A 26,887-nucleotide genomic window follows, 5' to 3' on the forward strand; every position below is an offset into this window, starting at 1 on the left:
GCAAAAGATGTACCCATCATTAACCAATTGACATGATAAAAGCTTTCTTGACTACCTGCAAAACGAGGAGATATTTTTCAAGTTTTAGATCTGGACAAGAGGGAGACAGAAGATTAAGGGATACATTGTTTAGAAGCAGAGTGCTTAGTTTATATTTAACTAATAATTAATAGATATAAGTAACTAAACAATTATAACTAAAATAATCAATTATTTCTTAGTATAGACTTATGTCAAAATTTTCAGAAATTGTAATGCATATGTAATAATTATGTGAATATAAGCAACGCAAGAGTTGCTGGAGCACTTATGGAGGATGATCCCCAGTGCTGATAAAATAAAGAATGCTGCTTAACAGTATAATTGACTCTGCTGTTATTTCTCCGTTTCACAGGTAGCGTTGGGCTGTGTTATTTTCTTAGCTGTGGACTCAGGTAAAGGTTCAGCTTTCTGTCATCTTCTTCAGTTTCTAGACAATTCCAATAAAACAAAAAAAGCCCCTATGAGCCTGCACACAGAAGGGAGGTACTGAAATGTGAAGTAACTTGACAAAAGGCAGAGGAGTGGGATCAGAACCCACAGAGAGAAGCGAGCATGAACTCTGTATTTACTTGTAAGTTAAAGTTTGTCTTCAGTTGATATTTCACTACTTGTGCAGTTTATTGTGGACAGGATCGCGTCTTGTAACTTCTCTGAAATGGTGCGGGAGGTACGTTACGGGCAGGCCTGGGTTTTGTCACGCCAGGAACAGGGTGTGTGACCAAACGGCCACCTCTGCCTCATGATCCAGGGCACACTGACCACACGGTAAATCCATCCCTGAAGAATTTACAAGAGCCATTTTTGTGGTGTTTCTTTCCCACCTCGGTGCTGTAGAGAAACAGTTGACAAATGGCGGCGGCGGGTGTAGAAAAAAGGCTCAGAAACTGTTTTGTGGGAACTTGTTTAGTGGAATCACTGGAGTTATTGAAAATTTCCTCCTCCCCTGCATTGGCAGGAACTTGAGGGAATCACATTATTAGTAGTATATCCTCTCACTTGCATATTACAATTTTTGAGGTGCTTCATCATGTCCTTAGCTTGCAGAAGGATGGAAGTAAACCTTGACTGCAGTTTTCATTGTATTAAAGATGTTTTTCACACAGCAGAGGCACAGCGGGTCTCGGTTGCCTCTGCAGACACCACACATCGCTTCACAGAATGTCAGGGATTGGAAGGGACCTCAAAAGATCATCTACTCCAGTCCCCCTGCCAGAGCAGGAACACTTCGGGCCTCACCTTCCCTGGGAGGAAAGCCAGGGGCTCGGGAAGTGCCGTGCGTGCCTGTTTCAGTGTCACCCGAAAGGCAGAGAGGGCCATAAAATGGGAAAAAACGCGTCAGGTCTGAGGAGGACGAGATGGAGGGGTCATCCACGGGGGAGCGTCAGGTGAAGGTGCCGGTGGGGACAGCGCAGCAGCCCCAGCAGTGAGGTCGGCCAGCGGAGGTGCCGCAGGGGCACTGAGGGGCCCCTGAGGAGGCGCGAAGGCGGCAGGCGGGGGTGGGCGGCCGAGGCCCGTTCCCGGGCGGTGTGGGGGGAGGGGCGCGGGGCGCCGCGGCCCGGCGGCCATTTTGAGGAGGACAATGCCCGCCGCACGGCAGGGCCCGCTGCGCCCGCCGGGCGGGGCGGGGGGAGGCGCGCGCACGCAGCGCGGGACAGCAGCCTGGGCGCGCGCACGCTCCGCCTCCCGCCGCCGCGTTATGTAACGGCCGGGGCGCGCGCGCGCTCCCTCCCTCCCCCACCCGCCCTGTCCCCGCCCCCTCCCGTCCGGCGAGGCCCAATGGGCGGCGGGGCCGCGCCGGAGGGGGGGCGGAGGAGAGCCCGGCGGACGGGGCGGGCGCGCGCACGCACGGGGGCAAGGCGCGGCCCCGCGGCAGTGCGTGCGCGCTCCCTTCCCCCCCCCGCCTTCCCCTCTCTCTCTCTCTCCTCTCTTCTCCGCCGCGCTCGGTCGGTTCTTCCCCCCCTTTGTGAGGTGCTCGGAGCGGCCCGGACATCGCTCACTCGCCATGGCCGACGAGAAGCCCAAGGTGAGGCAGGCGCCCTCCCGCCCCCTTCGCCTCCCTTCCCTCGCTCCCGCCGCTTCACTTCGCCCCTCGGGCTGCGGCGACGGGAGGCCCGGCCCCGGCCCGGCCAGCCCACAGCCTGCGCTCCGCCGCGCCGGCTTTGCGCGCCATTTTCCTGCGCACCCAGGGCCGCGGCGCCTTCCCGCCCCGCCGGGGGAGGGGGGACCGGGGCCGCTGCCTCCCGGGGCGGGCGGGTGGAGGATCCCCGGGGAGGGCGGCGGGGAAAAGGAGGGGGGCGAATCCGGGCTCCCTTCCCGCCCTCCTCAGGGAGAGAGGCAGGTCTGGAGGCGGTTGCTGCCGTAGCCTTCCTCCTCCTCCTCCTCGCGGGGCCGGATCCGGCCTCCCCTGCGCGGCCGGCGGTGGCTCCGGGCTGGCCGGGCCGCAGCATCCCCGCTCGGCCCCGGCCGTGCGCTGGGGCCCTCGCCAGCCCCTTCCCACACGGGGCCTTTCCGGGGCGGGCAGCGCTCCCGGCCCCTTTGTGCTGCCTCTCGGCCCGGCCGCGGGAGGGGCCGCCCCGGGGGTGCTCCTGCGGGCGGAGGGGAGACGCGTGGAGCTTCTTATGAACAGCGGGAATTAAAAACCACAGCGAAAAAATAACCAACAAATACCAACCAAACCCAAAACACACAACCAGCGAACGCCGCGCTGCTGCCGATTTTTTTTCTTCTTTTCTCCCCCCTTCCTCTCCCCGTATTTTTAAACTGAGTTTGAGGATGCTTGAAAATACCGAGCAGGCGGGTGCGGGATGTGTCACATGGCGGGACCCGCACCCGGCCCGACCCCCCCAGCTCCTCCCGCAGAAAACAAAGATGCAAACGCTGCCCCTGCGCTGGGGGATCCTCGCTGTGCCCCGCCGGTCGGAACTCGGGATCGCAATGAGCGACGCAAAGTTGGGTGGTCGGGATTTCTGCTCCTGATGGGAGCACGGGGATCGGACTGCTTGTTCAGGAGGGGTTTTGCTTAAACGTTTTCTGAAGGAGAAGGCTTGGTTCTTATTCAGATTTTGTCACCTTCTCAGATGCAGTCATTTAAAGTGTCTTGAAGTTTTTCTTCACAAGTATCTCGACTGAGATGAAAAAGTTTGAGATGTAGTAAGAAAGAGGCTTGCTGGTGGTTGAGATCGTACTTATTACCTGAATAAATCTATTCCTTTGGAACTGTGATGTTGCATATTATTGTGCCCTTGATATATATTTTTTAAAATTTGTTGTAAATCAGCGGCCTTAGTAAGTCTTCATTGTTACTTTGCAGGGTAACGAATCTCAAGAATGACAACTGATGAGAAGGGTTTGGGGTTTTTGATTTTCAAATAAAAAGTACTGACCTTTATTTTCTAATTCAAAGTTTTAAGCTGATAAATACCTACAATATCTTTACTTCCTCCTTTTTGATGACCTGTTGCACATTGGTAAAATGCTAACTTCTTGTTTCATACCTTTTACAAAAGCGGTTTTTTTTTGTTGTTTTTTTTTTTTCTTTTTCTTTTATTTCCTCAACAGGAAGGAGTGAAGACTGAAAACAATGACCACATTAATCTGAAGGTGGCAGGGCAAGATGGGTCTGTGGTGCAGTTTAAGATTAAGAGGCACACACCACTTAGTAAACTAATGAAAGCCTATTGTGAACGACAGGTATGGTTCTTGTATGATCATCAGGTGAGAGGTGATCTCCAGAGAGATAGATTAACACAGTAAAGTCTGAAAACTATGTAAATATGCCAAATGATAAACACTTAACAGAAAGTAATTGTGTTGCATTAAGTGTATTGTTCGTAGGGTCTGTTATAGGGTGGACTAGCAGGGTTGTGACAGGAAATGGGTGAAATAAAGATCTGTTGTTATCTTTGTGAAATCTGCATTATAGGTGTAGGCTGTTGGGAGGTGGCTGTTACTCCACTGCTCAAAAATATCAGTATGGAAGGGGTGCTTTAGGAACCCGGATATGAACTCTATGATAGTTGAGTGATAATCAGAGGTATTTTTATAACTCTGAGTAACTTCTTGGTCTGGTCGTAGACTTCTGGTTTATTAGCTTAGTACTGTTGCATTGAGAAGAGAGAATATCAAAGAGTATTTCAGGGTGTGAAGGTGTCTAATGTCTAGCTTGAGAAATTTATACATTTAATTAGGACCTTTGTTTTTTCTCTTGTGGCCTTGTTGTCAAATTAACCCTCTGAGGGACAAAAAAAAAATACATTCTGCTAGTGTAGTGGCAACTGCAGCTGGGCTAGTAAGTTGGAGGCAGCTATTGCAAGTTTAGAAAAGGCCTGTGTAGGAGTAGCTCCATTTATCACTTTCTTCTGAAGCTTTTGATTAGGAAAACTTTGTCCCTAGTGTCCATGATTTTTCAATGAATGTGTGCCTTAAAAAGTTCCATCTCTACAAAAGGGTTTGGAATTGGGGAAGGTTTGTTTTTTAATAACAAAAATTCAGCGATACGATAAAATACAGTAAAATAAGTATAAAACGGTGAGGTAACTATTTCGCCACCAAGCAAAACAAACTAATTCAAATACAGAGTGGCAAAAGCTCTTCAGTTTACCCTTTGCTGCAACAGGATAGTGATAAAAATAAACAGAGGGAAAATCAGCTCTTGCTAATATGTCCTTGTGAGCTCATTTTTCCTACCTCTGTCATACAAGCTCATGTTATATTATGAAAATCACTGTGTATTGCTTTTTCCAACAGTAAAGTGCAGTTATATATGTCTTTTGGGGAGTTTGAGGGTTGGTTAATTGTTTGTAAAGTCCTGGGAAGGATGGTTTTAGAAGCACCATTTGTTCTTCAGATACTTGGATGCAAACAAAAGAAAGATTTTAAAACTTTTCACCGAAATTTCTAATCTACTTTAAAAAACAAAACAGAACCCAAACCAACAAAAACCCCAAAGTGTCAATTGGAGAGAAAAAAGAAATCTTTAGAATAGGAGACATTTTTTTTTTCCTGATTTTGGTTTTAAGCCAGTAGTTATCCAAAGGATATTTCTGTGGAGATGGACTTATCTTTACATTTTATTTTTTAGGTGCTTACTTCTCAGACTTTGGTTGAAAGCATTTGTTCTGTGTGTCTCTAAAAGTTAGATTTTGTTTGTGTTCCTACCTTGGCACACTCAGTCTTAAAATCCTTACTCTGTGGACTTCAGATTTAATTTTGGAAAGGTGGAAGCTGTGTAGAGTAGAGAATTCAGGAGCTTTAAAGAATGAAAATCATGTATTTCATGTAGTAGATCTAAAATGGAAGGAACTATACCTTGAATGGTATGTTTAGATGATGAAGACTATTTGTGATTATTTTAAGTGGGAAAAAATCATCCATGGGATATACTTAATTTTTTGTAGATACTGATCTCCCCAAGGTACAATTTTTAAGTATGTTTTCAGCTGTCGTTTACTCAGCTCACAAAGTTGTCAAGAACCTGCAAAAACCCAACACTTTTGGAGTAGGAAATATATATTTTAAGAAACAAAATGCCTGAGAAAACGGTTCAAACCAAATGTTGCCGTGCAAAAATGTGTTGCTGCTTTGACACTCGGCCACATGGTTTTCTTAAATGGGATGATGTTCTGAGCGAGCGCTGTACAATCTTAGTCACACCAGAGAAGGCATTTTGCTGTGAACTATAAAATCTTGACCAAAATGTTTACTCATATTCTTTATTAAAATCATCTTTTCAAAAATAACTAGCAAGTTTTCTTTTGTGTGTTGTATCTGCTCTTGCATGGCGAAGCGCAGGTGGCTTTTCTAACTCCGAGTGCCAGCGCAGCTCCATGCAATCCATTGGATTTCCTCCAAAACCAACCAGACTTCTTGCATTTTTAGTTCTTCTGTAGAGATAGTAGAGTAGATAGAACTGGGAAAGAAATAGATACCAAGGTTCTTAGTTCTGGTTGTATCCTTGGTCTTCATTCATCTTCCTTTGCTCTAGAATACCTTTGAAAACTTGTGCACTTGGAGCTTGTGTTATGAATAGAAGGGATTGTTGCTATTTAGTTATCTTTTTGAATCTGTTGGCACAAGTGAGAATGAGAAAAGTCTTCTGGGGGATCAGAGAAGTCAGCAAAATTACTCTTGTGTGGTAGAAATGCTGGTTTGAAATACTGTTCAGTAGTTTCTGGAAGCAGAAGGTTTTGTTTTGTGGTTGGTTTTTTTTTTTTTAAGTTCCAGCTGTGCATGGATAAACTTTGATCTGTTGATTTCTTGTTAATAGGAATTCAAGGTCAAAAAAGTTGCTATTGCCAACTCTGCTGCTGCAGATTAATAGATGGTGGTTGCATTTCTGTAGAAAATATTTTGGAATACGTTTGCTTTTGGGGAAGATGAAAAAGGAGCATTAAGTATCTCTAACATTTGTTACCCAAAGTGTTGCATTTAATTTTTAAGTGAATTATTTAGAAGCACTATGAAAATCCTGGCCTTTGGGGTGAGACTTGTGTACTAGGAATTGCTTTATTTTAACGTACAGTCAGTGGGGGCACTGTTGCTTCTCTTAGTTATTGGACACAATGCTGTTTTTAATACAGAACAGATTCTAAGGATTTGTAGTGAAACGCCTTGAAGTCAGGGCATGAGGGGAGTAGGAAAACTATATTGTGCATTATGAATGGTGGCTTGTAATGATCGTGCTGTAATTCCAGTGACAAGTTCAAGAGAAAACGAGTGAGTACTTTTACACCAGACTTACTTCACTTTGTGTTACTTCTCTTTGTCCAGGGGTTGTCAATGAGGCAAATCAGATTCCGGTTCGATGGGCAGCCAATTAATGAAACAGACACACCTGCACAGGTAAAGGACAGAAGCAAGACTAGAGAACTCTATTGGAAATTTGCTGCAGGAATTTATGCTTCTGTTTCATATATAATACTGGTGTAATTGTATCTGATAGTGGTAAAACTTGGTGGTTTTTTTAACCGTTATTTTGGTATAACTAATTTAGCATTACTAGAAAGGGAATCTTAAGACTTTTTTAGTGTTTTGAATAATAAGTCTGTATTACTGTAGTAATAAGAAAATAAAGCGCAGTGTACAGGTGGTGAGTCTTGTAAAACTGTCACTTTATTGATTCCCAGCTCTGAAATAAGAATTGGTAAGTTAAGAAGTGAGTTTTTTTCTGAAGTAATGCCTTATTTTTTGATAAGAGATTTTCAGGATGTTTTCAGATATCCTGTTTGCAAGCTTACATTTGTAATACTAATTTTCTGTTATTTGTAATTTGAAACTGCGTTTCATCGGCATAAAATCAGTGAATACTGTGAGGTCTGGGTTGTCTGTAACTGGGTAAAACAAAGGCCATTCCAAGAATGGTTCACTGCGACTCTTGAGTATTTCTCTGTAGCTCCATGGAGCTGTGTTTAATCAGCCTTTCCAAGTGATACAGTTTTATATGCTTTTCAGAACCACTTGTTACAAAATAAGGGACTCTTGTTTTCAGAAGTTTTATAGTAGATTTGTGTTTTCTAAGCAGTTTCTCTACAGTGTGCCTCTTATGGCCACGATCTATGCAGCTTTTTACCTTGGAATACTGATAATTGAGGCAACAGGGTGCTTTTCTCTCCATCCGTGTTATACCGAAGCTGAGGATCAGTCTATTTATAGCTGTGGTAAATGCCATAGACCAGTTTGGTTTCCTGGAGTAGAAATTGAGACTGTTTAGAAATATAACTTAAATTAGTTTTAGCAACTCCTTCAGTCTTGGTACAGATTTTGACAGTAGGTCACATTAACATCCCAGGAATATAAACTGTAAAACTTAGAGTAAAAAAGAGGTTTATATTAATAAATTATTGCTGTTCCTCACTGGCAGTTTGTTATATTGTTGACTATATAAAGTGTTTTAAATTTTTTTTGTGCTTGCTGATGCTCAGTTTTGCTGCCTGGTTGGGCCAGGGGCCTTAATTATAGTCTGCTTTCTTTAGTGCCGTAGCTGAAGCCATTTGCACATTTGAACAACAGCAGCAAAGTGGAATTGTGGCAGTGTTCTAAGGTAAACTGAGGAAGTAAATAGGAGAAAGAAGCAGCAATGGCAAAAAGTATGAATGCTCATCTTTTCCATAGGAGTCATACAATGCACCCTGAAGTTACATACTGGAATTTATTCTAGGACAACAGCTATCAACTGGCTTTTTTTTGTTGTTTTCCATGAAATGTCTTTGCTTTTGAGTTATGGTGAAGCAGGTTAAATGTCCAAAGTGATGATGACAGAAGGGAGTGGGGCTGGGCTGGTTAAACTGTGTAAAAAATAAACATGAAGATAGGAAATGTAAGAAAACCCAGCCTGTAGCAGATATTTGAAAAGAGCTGAAAGTCTTTTTCTCTTTTCTGCTGTAGTTGGAAATGGAGGATGAAGATACAATTGATGTGTTCCAGCAGCAAACAGGAGGAGTTTACTAAAAAACAAAAAACAAACACACACAAAAAGAACGCCGCTACTTTCCAGTCCAGAACTGTGCTCCTGCAGGCGACACATCCGCAATTAGAAAAATGAGACGAGACTTGGTTCAGCCACATCCCGACTACTGCAGTATAGTTTTCTCTCTTCTCTCTCTGATTTTTTTCCTATTCCTTCTATTGTACATAAAGTAACTGGTGTATGTGCACAGACATAATGCATATTTTTTTTAACTAAATGGCCAATGGTATGTTTTGATCAACATTTAATGGAGACGGGGTGGGAAAACAAACTGGTTCTGTGAAAATGCCCCTTTCTCCGTTAGTGGCATGCTCCTTCTACTTTTATCTTTATATTCCAGTAAGTTATTTTGCTCTCACTGTTTAAAAACAAAAACCTTGCATACCTTGTTTGATTGGATAATTTCAATGTTTTTCTTTTATCATTGTAAAACCAAGGACAATTTTATAACTTTTTTGTACGTAGCTGTTACATGTAGAGCAATCTCTGTCTAAGTAGGGATAAATTACTCTTAAAAAAAAAATCCTAGATAGTTTTCCCTTCAAGTAAAGCGTCTTGTTGTTTAAATAAACTTCTTGTTTAAAATAACCAGTTTTCTTTATTTTTCTGTGGAGTAATAGTACTCAGAACTTGTATTTCTTTCTCTGCAGCACTTTATGCTTCTCAATTCTCAACTTTCTGTGTGGTAAGTAAGCATAATCCCCCTTTTACAGTCAGAAGACTGCTGGAAAATGAAAGGCTGCCTTGAGACCTCTCAGTCAGTAGTTGAACTGGAAATAGAAGTCAGTTTTGTCTATTTTTGTGCGTATATGCACGCTTGGCTAAGCCAAAGAAGTTTGATTAGGCAAACTGCAAAATACTGGACTACTTATCCCGTTGGGTTGAGCTCTTTGTGTCAGTCTTTAGTAGAAACATGAATATTGTTAGAGCAGTGTGTTTAAAACTGTATTTGAATTATTTCTGATGTGAACATTAAGCTTAAAAGAGCAAATGATTTTGTTAACCATTCATTTTACCATGGTATCCAATGGGAGATGCTTGGAAATGTAAAGCAAAAATAAACGAGTTGTGGTTTTGGGTGTATTTAGCTATGGTGGCATAGACTCCGAGCTCTGCTTTACCCTTATGGTGTTCCTGCTCCAGGCACTGCAGGGAGCTGTTGACAATGAGTCTTCTCCACAAAGCTCTTGAGTTTTCTCATGGGGAAGTTTAGAGGTTGCAGTGAAATCCATGAAAGATCATATATCTGTCTTTATACCTCATGATAAATCTGTCTATTCAACAGCATTCTCGTCATGATGTCCTGGGAATGTTCTAATATTTCATAGTGTTTGCACTAAGTTATGGCTCTTTTAGATATTAACTTGTTAGCAGAGCTTGCTTTTTGATGGTAGCTTTGTAATGGTTCATTCAAGAAGTGGTTATTATGCCTGTGCCTGCTGGATCTGCAAATTCTGTAACTTTGTGGCGAAATCATGGGTCTGTGCGTTTAGTTGATGAACAATGATCTGTTTGACTTGAGTCACAATTTTATCATCTTTGATACTTACATCTAATGGAGATAGAAGAAAAACAATAGTTATTTTTGCAGTTGCTTTAGTCTCTGTAGCTGAAGAATGTAATCTGTCATATGCCATTGCTTTAATTCCAGGGAATTCTACTGCTAAGCAGATTATTTCTGATTCTGGTATATATCTTGTAGACTTCTGTGGTATATTGCAAGGTTGGAATTCCCTCGTGTGAACAAGTGTTTTCATATCCAAACCCCCAAAGGCCTGGAAAAAACTTCCTTGAAATAAAGGGTGTGGGGGAAGTATATTTCAACACCTTTCACAGGTTTGCCATGGAATATGTTCCTCTTTGGCTTTAGAACCTCTGGCTTTGCACCTGGCCAGACTTCTGATAACAGCGTATAAAATTCTTTCAACTTGGTGTCATGCCAACACTTCCCCCAGGAGAAAGTTGTCTTTATCTTGTTTGGCCAAAAAAGATGTTTGGACTTGCTTTAGTTTCTGAAGAAAGGGTGAGGTCTCCTTAAATATGTTTTGTTTGTTTTTCAGCCCAGCTTAGGACTCTGAAGTTCAAAACTCCCTGCTTTGTTTTGCCTACTATTTTTTCTTTCCTGAGGCAATGTAAGACAGGTGACAGGTACTGAAGGGCAGGCTTTGGGAAACAATGCGTTAATCTCCTGAATTAAGTAGAGTGCTTACTTCATCCATCAGGAACTTCTGTGCAGGATTCACCTAAATTTCTCCATTTCTCTCACCTGAGTGTGCTCCTCATATTTCTGAAATAATTGCTCTAACGGTGCTGAATGGTGTTTATGTGAGATGGTGCCTACAATCAAAACCCGACGAAATGGCCTTTTCCGAGAGGTGTTTCCTCGATTAAATAAAAATCAAGGAACTCTCCAAGAACCCGAGTGGCTTAGTTCCTCAGGAGCCTCAAACATTTAATTTCTGTTAGCCTTGCGAACTGTTAACTGGGCTGGCACATTCTGATCCATATTTGTGTATGCAGCAACACAGAAATGACTTGTTTTTTAAATTTTTTTAAACTTCTTGCATGGTCTTTCAAATATTGATATTAATAGCTTCCATTATGACAGAACCTGTTGCTTGTCAGTACAGCTCCTCTTGCTTCGAGAATTTACCTGTTGATTCCTGTTTGCTGGGACCTGAGTGGTTTTGCTGTCACTACAGCTTCACTAAGAAAGCTGCTGCTGGGGCCATGGTTCAGAAATGGTCTGAAATACAGGGATATAAATGATTTGGATCAAATTATTTGGAGTTCACTCAGCTGTTTGGCCTGGATTGATTTGTAACGGTTCTCATGTTTATGCTGGTAGCCTAAAGGACCACTAGAAGTTCACGTGTCGGAGGACAAAGGAGAACTGGGCAGAAAGGTCTTGTCACACTAGGTGGGAGGTAAGTTTTTGATGTTTATTAAAACAGCTGGGATCCTTCAGGAGCCTGGGCAAATTGTAGTATTACCTACAATTTTCAAATAATGTATTCTAAAGTGATTGCCGTGCAATTTAGTTAATATTCCTCTCGTGGTTTTAAATGAAAACGAATGGAGTAAGTCGTAATTGCATACAATGCTCTAGCGAGTTCTTGTGGATGAGACCTTGCCTGTAGCTTGTGCTGGGGCTTCCGTCCCTCAAACAGTTTCAGCTGTGGAAGAAAGTAGTACCCAAAATTGTGTGTATCAGGCACTGAAAGTTAGGCATTTGTATTCCTGCATGGGGGGGATAATGAGAGATTGAAAGCGCAGCTGGTTTTGGTGGGACCTTTAGTTAACACCTGAAAATCAATGCCTTCATTTATCTGCACAATGGGGGTAATGCCCATTTAATAGTGCTCTTGGGAGATCAATCTTAAGCGGCCTGAGGTGCTGGTTCAAAAGGGGCTCTTGGAGTGCAAAGCTGTTCGGAAATGGAATATGCAAAACTGCCAAGAGTGTAAGGAAATACTCCAAGTGGAAACATGAGAGATTGTTGTACAGGCTTATGGAGGTGTTCTCAACAAAAGAAAAATCCCTAAAGTAGTGCAAAGATAATTGCTGCTGCGAGATAACTGCAATATCAAAACGGATACAGCATCTCTGCAAAGGTTATAGCCAAAACCAGATTATTTTCTCACAATAATATTCTTTTCTAGGACCTTCATTACTTCTGAGTCAGACTGTAACATAAGTGCTGTTGTTTGTGTGTTGGATCCTGGTTCTATTGTGACTGTTACTGCAACATTAATGAAAAGGTATAACATGACTGGCTGACAGAAAGAATACTTTCTATGCTTCAGCCAGTTGGAAAGAATTTAATTTCTAAGGAATAGCAATTTTGTTTTCAAAGCTAAAAATGAAAAACTAGATGCTTCCTTGATCATCATCTATTAAATTGAAAGTGAACAATACATTGAAATATTCTTATTAGAGTTTTAGATTGTGGCCACTTCTCAGTAAGCTTGTTATCAGCTGGCGTGGACTGTTGTGGACTAACGAGTCAATCTAAAAGCATTTAAATAACTCAAACTATTCTTAATTACATTATCACTGTAATCTAATATATTTCATTTTCTGGATTATTGAGGGTTGTTAATTCTGACTCTTAACCGGTTGCCAAACTGAATGTGTTCGGATAGTGAATAATTTAATCCTCTTAATTGATTTTGCTGTTTTGTACTTAGTGTCAGAATGAATTGGTGGTACAGCACTTCTCCCTGGTGGTTAGGGTGTAGGAGAAATGGGAGATGGAAGGCTGGATTTTGAACCCTGTTTGCAGTTTTTGATTGGCTTTCAAGATGCTTAATGACAGAGGTTTCCTGGTTTCTTCACTAGCACCGTGGCCATGCTCTGCCATGGAGATGCTGGGAGGACCTGCTGGTTTATGAAGTGGTTTTAGTGCCCTTAGGAGGAGTTTTTCTCTATCCCTGAGGAATTTCAGTTCACGTGGAAGGGATGAGGTGGGGCTGGTGGTGCTGCCATGAAGCGGGTGGCTCTCAGCAGAGATCCTGGAAACGTTGAGAGTCGGTAGAAAGATGACAGAAGTGCACGAGTTGGCAAGGACCTGCAGTGGGAATGGGGACTGTGGGAAGAGTTGTAGATTTTAACAATTAGTCCTGATATGAGGATGACTTTGGAGCACCGGGAAAAGAGCAAGGTTGTGGAAGACCAAATAAATAGTAAACAATTGTTTCTTCTTTGGAAAGGAATATTCTCCAGGGGACGTGGACACAAGGGACGCTGCGATTAATTTTGTGGTGGTTTTGGTGGCTTAGATGCCCTTTTGGCATGCAGTTGTAGATCTCATTAAAGCACATGTGATGCCCTGCAAGAATCGCTTGATTAAGAAAACAGTTTAAGCAAACTTGGACAAGAAAAGTGGAATGAAAGAAGCTTGATGAGGACTCTGTCAGGACAGTGACTTTCCCTTTCAGTGATGCTTGGCTTTTTTTTCCACCAAGAAGCAATGTTTTGGAGTATGCTGATGATGCTGCATGCCCAGAGAACAGCAGCATAAATTGACCACTCTGCTTTTCATCTTGTTCAGAGCTACATCTCTGCAGCTTTGAGTCTGGACATCATGATTCAAACCTTCTTCCCAAATGGGAACTTCCCCTGAAGGTGCAGAGAGGCACCAAAGCAACTTTCCCAACTCTCACAACATACAGCATCTGCTCGGTAGGACAAACAGGTGAATCTGTAGGATTCCAGACTTCCACCGAACTTCCACCATGCATTCCTTCACAGGCCAAAGTCTTTGACAGCAGCAAATCCAGCTGTAACAAGGATTATTTATTAGCTGCTGCTTTTTACCTTCAGCTGTGAATGAATTAGGGGAAGAAGACAAGACTGAGTCAAAACCTCTTTTATGTATGATGTGCTTGGAATAAACAACGTGCTTTGTGACTGCCATAAGTAGCAGAGACTGGCGTGAAGAAGAAACCCTTGGTCACAGGAGGATGACCAAGCTGAGGCCTTTCTCAAACCAATGGTATCTCTCCTTGCCTAACCCTTGCATTTCCTGCAGTCTTGTTCAGACTTCCAGATGCTTTTTGCATTCGTTGCTGGATGAATTTCAGCAACAGGTGGAATTGCTTGGTGTCTTGAGTTTTTCAAACAGCTGTTGAGAATTGTTGTGGTCAGATGTCATCGTCCTGGGAAGGATCGTAAGCCCAGTTTCTGTAGCTGTCTTCATAAACCACTTCATCATGTTATGGGTAAATAAGCAGCAAAGCAGCTTTTATTTAAAGATTACCTTGCATTCAGGACTTTCTGGGAGACCAGTGGGGTCTCTTGGAAATATGGAAGATTTAGAATTTAAAAGCTGCATGTTAAAACTAGCTTTGTCAGAGGGAACAGGTTTTTCTTCATCTTGTCTTTAAAATGGCTCCATATGTCTCAGGGGTGCAGATTTAAGAGTCAAATCCTGTGGGTTTGAATAAAGAGCATTTAGATGACAAAATACTTTTGAAAGCTCCCGCGAGAGCAGACACTTACCTGTGTGCAAATAGGTATCATTTGACTTCTTAATGCCCAGGCCTACGGGATAACAGAATGAATACAACTGTGTCATGTTACTTAAAATTTCCCTTTAATCTACCTCTAGAAAGATGTGATGCAACAGAGGATTCCCTGGGGACCTAAATAGTGGTTGGGGCTTATATTTAAACAATTTTTAAGAGATCCTAGGTTAGAAAATCTAAAATACTGTGGGCCTGTTTATGTAGTTTCAGCAGTTCGGCTCTTTCCTGAGCTGTGCTAGTGTTGAGGCTGGTGATAATTCTAACACTTGACCTCATGTTGTACATAAAGTGAAGCAGCACAAACAAAGCTCACATTTTGCAGACCAAAAAGAAACATTTTTCTAGAGAAAAAGTGTTTTGGAGGTGGTAAGGGCTGTTATTAGTGCAAACTGGGAGGGATGGATGAAACAGAGGTCTTGTTTTCTCTTTCTCTCTTTTGTGCAAGTACTAATTAAAATAGCGTTTGCAGTGAAAGTCATGGTGATTGGGGAAGCATCAGTGTGTCTGAAAGTTGCAGGGAGTTCAGGAAGCTCCCAGTCACCAAATCAAAAGTGGATTTGGTAGGTTAACAGCCAGCATTTAGTAATTTAAATTGTGCTGTATGAGTGTTTTGCTGGCACACACAGCACGAGTTTCAGCCTTGTGGTCTTAAGACACGGGTGAGCAGTGTCGCTGGGTGTTGTTCTCCACCTGCTGTAGATGTTCTGGTCCTTGCATGGAATAATCCACTGCTCCAAAACTGTCTGATATTGCAGGTTATTTTATTGTTCTGCTCTGAGGTGTTTCACACTATCCCTGCTGCTGCAGCCCGTGTGTCTCTGCAGGCCATGGGATGTTTCTCTGTCCTCGTTGGAGCCTCTAACATCGCAGTGGCCTTGTGCAAACACCTCCCGTGCCTATTTATTGTTCAACCCTGTATTTTGGAGTTGCGCCATGACATGTTCTGAGGCAACTTCAAGGCAGGTGTGGGCTAGGCCACCTCCCACCATGGCAATAAGTGTGAGGGAGTTGGGCCTCAGGCATGGCCAAGTGGGGTGCTTGGGGGTTTCATGGTACTTGAGGTGATGTCCATAGAGGTGTTATGGGGCACATGGATGCCATGAAGGGGTGTTTGTCGAGGAAGGACGATGGGTGGGGCGGTGGGGCGGTGGGGCCTGCCGTCTCGCCCGGATTCCCCTCACAGGGGGTCCTACAGTCCCGCGGGGTCTCAGCCCCTCACAAGGGAAACCGCACCGAGACTTTTGTCTCTCCTCATGTGTGACTAAGCCAATCACAGCTTATCGGATATGAGCGGCAGGCCTCCCGCCAATCACCAACAAAGGGCGCCGCCACCTCGGTGCAGCAAATCACCGCAGAGCAGACGTATTGCTCCACCAATAAGCTTTTACGGCGCCTCAGAATAGACGGTGAGGCGGGCCAAAGGGCAGAGTGGCAGGATGCTGTCGAATAGAAACGCAGGGTTGGGTTTAAACCATCCAATGAGAGAGCCGCTAGGGGGCGGCCCTTAAAGTGGCTATAAAAGGTGCGGCCGGTGCGGGCGGTGGCCGCAGTTGTCACCGGCAGCAGCAGGGAGAGGCAGGGAGGGAGAGGAAGCTCCGATCCCGGGACCGTCACTCCCCGTTGGCCTTTCAACGGAGCCCTTTCCCCTTCGACCACCTCCTCCTTCCCTGCCGCCATGACCACCACAACCACCTTTTCGGGCATGGACCCCAGTGGCAGGAACAGCTCCAGGTCCGGCGGGGAGCGGCGGCTCGGGGGCCGTTGGGACCATCAGGATGGTGGCGCTGAGGGCGTTCGCGGTGGGGCTGTCACTCCCCCTCGCCTCAGGGCCCGGGGACCTGGCCGGGGCTGCCCGGAGCGGCTCTGAGGGTGGGGTGGCGGGACGCGAGGCGCGGTGCCAGGGTGAAGCCGCGGGCGCCGGCCGGTTGTGTGGTTGGTGTTCGCCGTTTGCCGGGCAGGTCGGCAGGAGGTGGCGGTTGCGGCCGCACCCACCCGGGGGCAGCGGGCTGGCTGTGGGCTCGTCAGCTGTGCTGCTGGCGGGGAGCGGTGCTGAGGGGGCGGCCGGGGGGGGCCAGGCCGTGGCCGTGCCCTGCCGCAGCTGCCTGGGGGAGGGGGGCGTGGGAGCTGCAGGGGTGGGAGCTGGCGAGACCCACCCCGGGCTGCTCGGGTGTGCGTGTGCGTCCCTGCCTCCTCCGAACAAAGAAGGGAGGCGACTCGCTACGCGGCCACGCAGCCACATCGCGGGTGGGGAGGGGGGGGCACCGCACCCCTGTTGCCCTCCTCTCCCCGCCACCTTTCCCTCCCCGCGGCTGCTCACACCGCCTTTAGCCCTTGGCCCGGCGGAGCAGCGCCGGGGGCTGCCGCGTTCTGGGTGGGGCCGAGCCGGCTCTATTGTCTGCTCTCCCCGGCCTCCCCACCTGCCCGCTCCGCCGGGAGCCCGCGGGTCTGGCCGGGCTGTTCTCCGCTGGCAGGTCGGGTCCTGCACGCCGCTGCGCTCGGCGGCCGCCGGCCCCTCGCCCTGCCCGGCGTGACCGGTTCGGTGCCCGGCGGGGGCGGCCCTTCCCCCGGCTCCGACCCTGCGGCGGGGCCTCGGCCGCGCTCCCGGGGGGCGAACGGGGCTGGGAAGGGTGGAGGGGGGAGGAAGGCGCAGCCTGTCTCGGAACAAAGAAAACTTGGCAGGTACGTCTGGGAGAGATGCACCACGGCACTTTGTCGGGCACCCACGTTTCTGCAGGAGTAACAACTAGCGTGGAGAGGATCGTGTCGGTTTTTTTCTTTCAAGCTATCATGTCCTTTTTGTGTAAGGTTTGGGCCTGACAAAGCAGATCCTTCCTGCTTGCATTTGGCTTTTCGAGGTGCGTTTTCAAATAAAGCAAAAAAACCCACAACACCCAAACAACAACAACAAAAAAAAACCCAAAACCCCAACCATTTGCAGGAGTGCTTCCTGGATGGAGCTGTGGCTGAATTTTCAGTATGCATCACTGGGTATTGGGTGCGATTTTAAGAGAATTCATTGCTTGAAGTGTTAAATGTGGCTTTGATGACCATGTTACATCATCTTGGGGCTGTGAGAGGCCTCTAATAAAATCTGTCAACCTCTGGCTAAGGTTGACAAGAGGGAATTTTAACAGTTTGAGTGGTGTTTTTTTTCCTTCAGTTACCTCATCTGTTAATTTCATTAAGACTGTCAGTGGAAACTGGAGTACTAGTTTCACTGCTCTGGTAAAATAAAGGTGATCTAAGATGTGGGAGCAAGTGTTCCTTTGAACAGAGTGTTCTTCAGATTAGCAAGTGCAACAGATGTAACTAAGAAAACAAACCTTCTATTCCAGGATGTTTCCTCTGAGAAAAAAGATAATGAAATTATTAGAGACCATTGTACCATATCTCTTAATTCAGAAAGGAGTCAAAGCAAGTCATAAAAATGTCCTTGGATTCTTAAGACATATTATACAATCTACTGGGATCCTCCCATTAGCAGCTGCGTATTAGTAATTAGAACTTTGGAGAAGAATTTTGTAAGGAAAAGTAGTATGCTAGTTAAGTAACACTAAATATCCATGCCAAACACCTTTGTGAATTTTTCTTGCTGTTGTTTGAGCTCTGTAGACTGGAGTTCTGTGTGGCATCTGGAATGTAACAGGCACAAAGTCTCCAAAGATCTCGATGCTATTGCTGATGGTGATGACATTATAAAATCAGATGTGTTCTTTGTGTTGGATCCCTAGGTTGGTGCGTTTAACAAACTGCACTGTTTTCTGTTGTGAAACTCTAATTTATTAAATTATTTGAAAAGCAGATAAAGTATGCACCTTTCCGAGCTTGTTTTGGTCTTCAGAGCACTGGATGTCTTGAAAACCCAGTTGTGTGGGTGTACTTGCATCTTTCTGGGTGTTGTTGCAGTTCTCGTATGACCATTTTTACTCTCCTAGCTTTTGTTGGGTTTCTCCAGCTAACACATCAGCCTTGAAAAGATCTCACACTTAAGAAAATAAGATCTGAAGGAATTTACGTTTTGAGATTTATTTTGCTGCTGTTACGTTTGGCTGATTTCTGCAAGTTGGAAAGCAGATTATGATATAGCTTATGAAGTACCAGGCAGGTGTCTTTTGTGTCTGTCTAATGGAAGATTGTTAGATTCAGGTTATGCATCTGGAGCTTTGTATGTGTGTGTCTCCTAATAACAGTCTAACTTAAAACCATTTCATTGCATCTTTTAAGCCCAGTTCAGTACCATGCTGCAGGCTTGAGCGTCTTTTCACTGAAGCAAATCTAGATAAAGGCTGCAGCCCTCATCATCAGTGATGCAACTGGTACTTTGGCTTATATGCCAAACTTTAGTCTTTGTTGTGTTCCTAGTTTGAAGATGAATGTTCACCTTCACAGGGTTCTCTTAAAAAAGCTGAAATTTGACATCTCCACATCATTTTATTTTGTGACTCAGACTGAAGACTGGTAGCAACAGCTCTTGTTGACACCGAGTGAAGCCAGGGCACAAGTAGAGAGCAGGAGCATTTTATTTTTGTAAGTGTCGCTGAAGGGGAGATACAGTGCCTGGACTGAGCGCTGGCAGGCGGCTTATGTGTCTAGTTCAAATTATGTGCCAAAGACATGACAGTCTGTGCCGTTTGTTAAAAGTCAATGTATAATACAGTCATCTTGCATAGTTTCCGTTTGGACAGAGTTTATGTTGTGTGACTGCCCATTGCAAGAGCCAACAATGATCTCTGGGCTTATTAGTCTTGTTTTATATCCTGGAACGCAGCTTAGTAGTGGTATATGCGAGGTTGTAAAGCTCTTTCTCTTTCTTCGCAGAGTGCTGCGTCCTCCTGGTGGCGGGTCCAACTTTTCCTTGGGTTTTGATGAACCAAAAGAACAACCTGTGCGAAGGAACAAAATGGCATCCAGCATCTTTGGAACTCCTGAAGAAAACCCACCTTCCTGGGCTAAATCATCGGGTAAGAATGTAGTGCTCTGTTTCCAGATCTGCTGACATGCGTTAATGCATTTTTTCTATAACATCAGCCTGCAGCTGCTGGTCTTGGATGTGTTGCAAGCAGATAGCTAAGAGAATTGTATTTTGGATGCTATTTCTCCAAGTTAATCGAGCCAGAGTAAGGCAAACTTGTGTCTTAGTATTTGTAGCAGCATTGATTGGTATGGATAATTCCAAGAAAGTTTAGCTTTGTGTTGTACTCGCAGCTGGAATTAAGCTTCCATTTCTGTGGAGGAGTGCCAGTGTAGATGGCCTTGTGACCCTTGTTTCCATCTGTTTCAATGACGCCCTCAGCTGCATGAGAAGCTGTTGTAAGACAGTAACTTGTGAGTTTTTATCTGAAAGACCAGGATTTCTTAGAATGGTAAAGCTTTGATTAAAAAACAAAACCAAAAACCAAACCCGAACAAAAAAAGGTGCCACCACACACAGCCCAAAAAAAAAACCCCAAACCAAAACAGCCAAACTCCCCCAAATCCCTGTTTATGATTTGCTTTTCCAGTAAGTTTGTCTTGCAACCTGATTAGAATCAACCTCTGCTTGTAGGGACTAAGAAACCAGGTGAAATCAGAGACGGCTGCGAATCGTCTGGACCACAAAGAAGAAACTCAGCTGATGCAAACTGTGGAGACTTTGTAGATCCCAAGGTCAGTCCATTAACTATTATGAAGAGCCAGATAATGGGACGATTCACACTCTATGTGTGGCTGCTTTATCACCCATATTCCCACAGTTGTAAGCATTGTACGATTTGAAACCTCATTCTCAAATCTGTTCTTTCCTGAGGGTTCCCTTTCCCATGTGATAGTCTTAGAGCATGTTGATGAAGGGCTGGATTTTTCTAAAAGCACCGCTTCCTAGAGCTCTTAACTCTTCTTATTGATGAGACAGTAATGAAGTGGTGTGAAATCTACATTCAGCCATGTGTGCAATTGTGTGTTTTAACAGATTTTACAAAATCCTTACCTACAACAAACTATGTGGATCTCACAAAGGACTTGGTTTCACATCCCAACAAGTTACTTACCCCAGTAGCACAAATGCTTGTTTTATTTCTGTTTCTTGGAAGCAATATGGAGCATGGTTTGTAGTGTTAATGTGGAGTTTGCTAGATGTATGATTACACTTAAAAACAGGGTGAAGGGTAGTAATTCCTCTGAACTTTGAAAAAGAGGAACCTGGGGTAGACTTCACTTTCATAAATAAATTCTAGTGGGAAAAAGAGAAACCTTTTTCTTTAAAGCTCTCCAGCTTTAGGTTTTCTGAAAAGAACTGGGTAGGTAAATCGTTGATCTTCTGCCTCATGTGATATGAACAGCAAGCTTTATTTTTGTAATTGTCATCAATCATCACAACCCATTTTTGTTATTATTAGGCGTTTCAAGCCACAAAACTGTTCTTCACAGAAAATGTTTTGTTCCAATTTAGCATATATAAGCGAGATTAAATTTATAGCTGCTACCACAGAAAACTGCTTACTCTAATTCTGTTTTCTACTTAATTGTGTTAAATACTGTGGTTCTTAACTTTGCAAACAGATTCTTCCAATGGGGAATACTTAAATTTTATGCAGTAGTTAGAGCTGCAAACAGCAAGAGGAGGAGCTAGTGTACTGTAGCCCAGCCTGAGATTCTAGGTGATATATTTGTGTGAGTTTCTGTGCATTTATATCCTGATGACTGCACTTTCACTATATAATTAACAATGTAAAATCTATGAAAGTTGATAAAACTTCATGCCATTGAGGAGCCTTGGCTGCTGCTGGAAGACTTTCTATATCTTTGTGTCAAGTTGCAGCCTGTGAACAGATTCAGTATGAAAAGAATGTTTAGCTGTTTATGTAGTGAAGGAAACTTTATCAGCAGCATTGAAACAAAACCTGATCTGTGTTTTGCAAGTGCAGTTAAATATCCTGGATAGAACAAATGCGCTTGGCCTTGCTAACAGATAAATGTTTTGTGTTGGAAAGAGTGGCTTGGTAGAAAGGAGGGGACACTGAAATATTGGTAATTGTTCACAGCACAGCTTTCTTGTCACTACTGCTCAGCACTGACAGTGTTCTGATTACTGCCAGTGCTGCCTGATGTAGGATGTGATAAAGTGGTCTTGCCCACCCGCCTCTTTCACAGTGCAGGAATAACAAATATGCCGCATGTTACATGTCATCAGGATTCCTTCAGTAGCATCTGTCTGTTTAAACTTTTAGAAGTACATTAGGTAAATAAACAGTTGATGAAATTAATTAGTCACTCCATAAGAATTTGTGCTTACAAACACACAATATTAGTCTGCAGAAATACGTATGAGAACCCACCACAGCCCTCTGGAATCTGCCCTAAGAGCCCATTACTGGTCTAAAAGTGCTTTGTTGGGTTTGCCACTCGAAGTGTTCCTGGATGGAGTGTTGTGCCCAACTGCCATGGTCATATGTGGAGTGTTGGGTACCCATTTGATGGAGGGGGAAAATACATAGGGAAGTGTGAGACATAATGTGTTTCTCTCTCTTCTAGGGAGGAGATGGTGGTGGTGAAACTTCTGGTGAGTAACTCCTTCAGACTATTCTGGTAAAAGCGTTTTGCAGTTGGGTTCTTGAAATGGAAGATGATGTAGGATCTGTAAATGACTGTGTATTAGGAGAGAGCTTGGGATTGTCCCTTAAATGCATCAAATCAGTAATGTGACCTGACTTCTTCGGTGGAAATGTAGATATGGCATGAAATAGCCTTTTAGTCATCAGGTTAAAAATGAGAACAGTCATCATTTATTTTGCTAGCAGCACTTGGTGTCAAGATTTAAGTACTAGAAGGCAAGGTGGATACAGTGATTGAAAGACTCTACTGCTGTTACGGTAGCTTATAATTAAATAGTACAGTCAACTTGATTTTAGTTTAGCTATTTACTTCTTTCCTATTGTCTTCTCCTACAGCAAACGCAGAAAAATCAAATCCAGCTACTGCATCCACAGGTGTCTGCATTAACTCGCTTTTAAGTTCCTGTCGCTTTTTAAATGCTGATTTTTTGCCAAGGAAGTTCATCTGCATACTGCAAATTTGATGTAAACAGAGGCATTTCCTCCAGCAACATGCATGCTAACCTTGAAGTGTTTTTTCTAGCTCTGAGGCTGGAAATCTCTCCTTTGTGAGATTCCCCTTCAGAATAGCTTCCTTCCTGATGAGAGGAATGTGTATGTTGACTGGGTGCTTTCTAAGTGCTGCTTTCAACACCTGAGAGTTGTGGGAGATCACTGAAGCCATTAGCAGTTCCATGGCCTGAAAAGACTTCTGCTGGGAGGGTGAGAGTTTTTCCAGAATGTTTTTAACTACCTCTAACTTGTATCTGTTCCAAAAATAAGTCTCGTTTCTTTAGCAGGTTGCTTCTAATCAAACTATACAGGCTTATTCAGTATTTCTTTCCCATGCCTGTCTGATCTTAATTAGCGCTGTAGGCATTTGCAGTTTATGCCTTGAGTAGGAGGATGTGGTTTGATAACACAAGTAAACGGATCTAAGGGCTCTGCTGCTTCCCCTGGTACTTGTTTAAACCAGCTCAGCATGGGCTCGGCTGAGAGCCGGCAGCAAGAGATGGGATGGGAGGAAGCAGAAACAGGGCTGCCTGAAAAGTACAAAATGATGTTCCTGACTTAGAACAAGTTCCCGTTTTCACAGATGTCAGATTTGTTGGCTTTTGGTTTGTTTCTGGTAGCGAAGGAAGTTCTTATCAGATACCAAGTAAATGTGTACTGGGAGTTGGTTTAAAAAAACGAAGCGTTACTGGAAGATAACTGGGGTTGTTTACTGTTGTGGCCATGACTGAACTAAATTTTTGGAGATGGTCAAGCTGAAATAGAAATGACAGGCAAATATTTGAATGTTAAGTTTCCACTGATGGTACTCAGGGAGTAGAAAGTTAACGCTTCCTGGAACTGGTGTCTGTGAGAGATACCTGAGAATCTTGACAAATCATTAAATTACTTTCTACTGTTGATAGCTTTGGGGTATCAGAGCTTAATGGAGCATGGAGTTGTACTGAGCTGGCCGTGTCCCCGCTGCACTAGATCTTCCTGCTGTGTGAGGTGGCAGACATGAGCTGCTGAACACCCCACATGTGCTTTTGTACTCAATGTTGTGGGACTTGAAAAGGGCTGAATGTGAATACACCTCCCAGTAAAAACCATCTGCTTACAAGTGCACAGCATAACTAGATTCTTAAATGTTTATTCTTTTGAATTTGGAAATGATTTTCTGTATGTAACTGATTATAAAAACCCAAGTCAGGGTTAGTTGGGGTATACTTATTTATTTAACCATGGCTGTCTAGGGGAAGCAAACTTGTTCCTTTTGCAGCAGTGTTCTCGTGTCCCGTTTGGAAGCTGTAGTTCCTTTCTGTGCATCCAAGTCTCCAATGATTTGCAGTATACTCAGTTGAAAATGATTTCAGAGACTATACCCTTTCTGATCAAGGGAAGACTTCAACATTTGATCTGATCCTGTTGCATTTACCACTTTAGTTATTAGGTTAGCAAATTTATGTATACCTTGATTATTTGGGAATTTCTAATGTGTGTATCAGCTGGCTACATGAGCATCTAAATGCTGTAGAAACTTCCCCAAAGGAAGGTGTTTGGTGGCCAGATCATGGCCCTGAGCACTGTGCAGCACTGGGGCTCAGACAATGGAGCATTCAGCGCGGTCCGAACAGTGGGCACGGCCGCGGTTCTCAACGTGCTGAGTAAGGAGGCGCTGGTACAACGAGCTGCAGAAACTTCAAGCTTCAAACTTTGTAGTAACTTTTGTTCGGATGTGCCTGGGGGTTGATGAATCTATTACGGATTATTTCTGATTGCATGGAGACTGTACGAAGCTGCTGGAGTTCTTTGAGATTGTTATAAGCATGGATACAGGGGGTTCAGTGGACATGGTTGGGTTTTCAGTGTTTCTGATAAAATTCTGTATCAAAGTTTATTTTAAAAAAATAAATGCATTGCCACAGGACTGGAGCAAAGCTGCTCCTGTGCATAGGAAGCTGGCTGAAGAATAGGAGGCAAAAGGGTAGGGTTTAGTGATTGCTTTTCAGGTTGGAAAAAATGAGCCATGGTAAGTGATGCTGTGACTACTTCTATTCAATACCCTCATCCGTGACCTGGAAAAAGTAATGAACGGTGAAGTTTCCAATTTTGTTGGTGATATTAGCTCTTTCAAGTAGCCAAATGTGCTGATGGTGAGAAAATCTGTCGAAGGACTCGAACAAAATAGGCAGGTAAAAAGGTGGCAGAATAATCTTTATGTAAGTACAACATAATGCATCTGGGGGAAAAAAAAACCCTGACACCTAAACCATGCAAGTCTTGTTCAGCTCTACACAGCAATTAACTTCCAAAATCTGCCTTGAGTCTTATTACTGAAAGTTGTCTGAAAGGTTTGGAGGTGCCAGAAAAATGTTGAATATCATCAGGGAGAGAATGAGAAACATCTTGAATCTTGTATATGGTCCTTGAAATGGAAAGAGCGGAAGGTTGTAGTGGAGGAAGACATACGTAATTATTTGCTACAGTATCTAAAGTGCTTCCTGTGAAGAATTCCTTGTGTGTCCTGTCTTCACTTCAGAAGTATTTAAAATAGATTAAACTGTCATGTGCCTTCCCGGGAATGCACAATCGGAGCCTACCCATGCATGGCTGTTCCCAAAGTCTTCTCTGTGGAGCCTCAGAAGTGTCTGTCAGATCCTTTTCCCTCTAGTTATGAAATTGGAAATGTAGTTTAAATCTGAGTTCTTGCTTACAAGCGCTAGTGCTTCTGTGATTTGGTTTCCGGCACCTGCTCAGACTTGAGTTTAAATTGTCGTAGTCATATGCTGACTAATAATGTGTACCAGACTTAAGCTGCTTGTCATTAACATTAAAAATAAATTGCTGGAGTCCCCTAATAGCAGCTGAGTGAATGGGGCTCCCGAGTGCCTGCAACTGAGCTGCACAAGGGATCAGAGTTCATCTGAAAAACACTTCTGAGGGCTGCAGTCTGGCCTGCCTGGGGAGAACGGACAGGAGCTGAGCTTCTGTCTGAGCCAGCGAAACATCTGGCTTTCATCGTCCACTTCAAACACTTTAAAAGCTTCTTTTCTTCTAGAAAACACTGAGGCTGATGTAGAAGCTACCCCAGGTCAGAATGAAGAAAAATCCCTGCCTGCTGCACCTGTTCCCAGCCCAGTAGCACCAGCACCTGCACCGTCCAGGAGAAATCCACCCGGTGGCAAGTCCAGCCTAGTCCTCGGTTAAACCTTTTCCTTCCTGACTGTTCTGAACTCGTGTCTGTTTCTTTCCCCCATGCTTGTGAACTGCACAACTTGAGCCTGACTGTACATCTCGAATTTCTTTCATTAAAGAAGCACTTTATGTACTCCATCTTTTTTTTGAGATCAAGGGTTTTTTTCCACTTCTGTCCTGTGTTTCCCCCAGATCTACTGGAAGTGACATGAGTGTTTTCTAGTGATAGACTTGAGGGAAAGCTTTATGAAGTATAGTAATGTCATTCAGAGGAGAGTAGATTGGTTCAAAGTGTGCTTAGAGGGTTTTTGTACTGAGACTTTGGTTGGTTGTTCTTTTTTTAGAACCCCTTAGCTTTACAAGGGTCTAGAATCCCAGTTAAACTGGCCAGCAAACAATCAGCAAGAACAGTCCCTTCCTCCACATGTGGGATTTGGGGATCTAAAAGGCTTCATTGACTGCATGTGGTAAATGCCTTGAGCCCTGCTGTGCCATATAAATCATAAAGTGGTTAGTGTACACCATGCTGCCTTTAAAACAAAATAAATCCTGATACTGGACTACTATGGAGCAGGGTATGTGCCAAATAGAGGGCTGATGACCAGAGCCGCCTGGCCTAATGCTAGGAGGGGATTTATTGAGACTTTATTCAGTAAGGGTGGAGTGGATCATATAAATAAATAACAATTACAGGGCATTTTTTTACAACTGACTCAATGCTGTGCATGATCATGCTGGTGCTTGACCATGAGGTGAAAATCTCATCCTTTAAAGTGTGTGTTGTAATTTCACAAAGCTGGACTGTTGCTTAAAAGTAAATAATATAGAAATTTTGAAGCAGTGTTTCCTGTGTGGGTTTTATTTCACGGGTTTGGGTTTGCTTTGCTCGCAGTTGTCTTTGTCTCAGCCAACCTGCCCTGTTCTCACAGAGCTGGAACGCAGCGGAGCAGGAGAGTTTATACCTGACTTGAGGTCACCATCACCTGCCATCTTCTGAAGAAAGTGAAATTTAGAATATGCTTTGATATATATAATCTGTTTTATCCTAAATGTGGTTTTCTCTCAAGAAAATTGAGGAAATCAAAGTTTATTTT

The 26,887-nt window shown here is 43.9% G+C and overlaps 3 protein-coding genes across 4 annotated transcripts in view; all 3 read left to right on the forward strand.

The window, feature by feature from the left end:
- ATP5PD (ATP synthase peripheral stalk subunit d) overlaps window positions 1–26,887 on the forward strand; it is a 92,627-nt gene that overhangs the window by 22,433 nt on the left and 43,307 nt on the right. The window lies entirely within an intron of this gene.
- On the forward strand, window positions 1,904–9,094 carry SUMO2 (small ubiquitin like modifier 2). The gene is made up of 4 exons (XM_065852463.2): window positions 1,904–2,065; window positions 3,601–3,732; window positions 6,811–6,882; window positions 8,425–9,094. Exons 1-4 carry the CDS (start codon window positions 2,045–2,047, stop codon window positions 8,485–8,487), a joined length of 288 nt encoding a protein of 95 aa, XP_065708535.1. The 5' UTR covers window positions 1,904–2,044; the 3' UTR covers window positions 8,488–9,094.
- JPT1 (Jupiter microtubule associated homolog 1) lies at window positions 16,067–26,630 on the forward strand. Of its 2 annotated transcripts, XM_071816648.1 has the most exons (6): window positions 16,067–16,266; window positions 19,354–19,496; window positions 20,081–20,181; window positions 22,045–22,072; window positions 22,461–22,499; window positions 25,657–26,630. In XM_071816648.1, the coding sequence occupies exons 1-6, from the start codon at window positions 16,211–16,213 to the stop codon at window positions 25,803–25,805; spliced, it is 516 nt and encodes a 171-aa protein (XP_071672749.1). In that variant the 5' UTR covers window positions 16,067–16,210; the 3' UTR covers window positions 25,806–26,630. The 2 variants fall into 2 exon arrangements, with proteins under 2 accessions (XP_071672749.1, XP_065708337.1); XM_065852265.2 differs by lacking the exon at window positions 22,461–22,499.

This window comes from Patagioenas fasciata, chromosome 18, assembly GCF_037038585.1.
Source record: "Patagioenas fasciata isolate bPatFas1 chromosome 18, bPatFas1.hap1, whole genome shotgun sequence".
NCBI lineage: Eukaryota > Metazoa > Chordata > Aves > Columbiformes > Columbidae > Patagioenas > Patagioenas fasciata.

Coding starts and splice junctions, on each gene's coding strand:
- JPT1 (XM_071816648.1), top strand. CDS start 16,211: ATGACCACCACAACCACCTTTTCGGGCATGGACCCCAGTGGCAGGAAC. Junction 16,267..19,353: donor AGTGGCAGGAACAGCTCCAG/GTCCGGCGGGGA, acceptor CTTTCTTCGCAG/AGTGCTGCGTCCTCCTGGTG. Junction 22,073..22,460: donor TGGTGGTGGTGAAACTTCTG/GTGAGTAACTCC, acceptor CTTCTCCTACAG/CAAACGCAGAAAAATCAAAT.
- SUMO2 (XM_065852463.2), top strand. CDS start 2,045: ATGGCCGACGAGAAGCCCAAG. Junction 2,066..3,600: donor TGGCCGACGAGAAGCCCAAG/GTGAGGCAGGCG, acceptor TTTCCTCAACAG/GAAGGAGTGAAGACTGAAAA. Junction 6,883..8,424: donor AAACAGACACACCTGCACAG/GTAAAGGACAGA, acceptor TTTCTGCTGTAG/TTGGAAATGGAGGATGAAGA.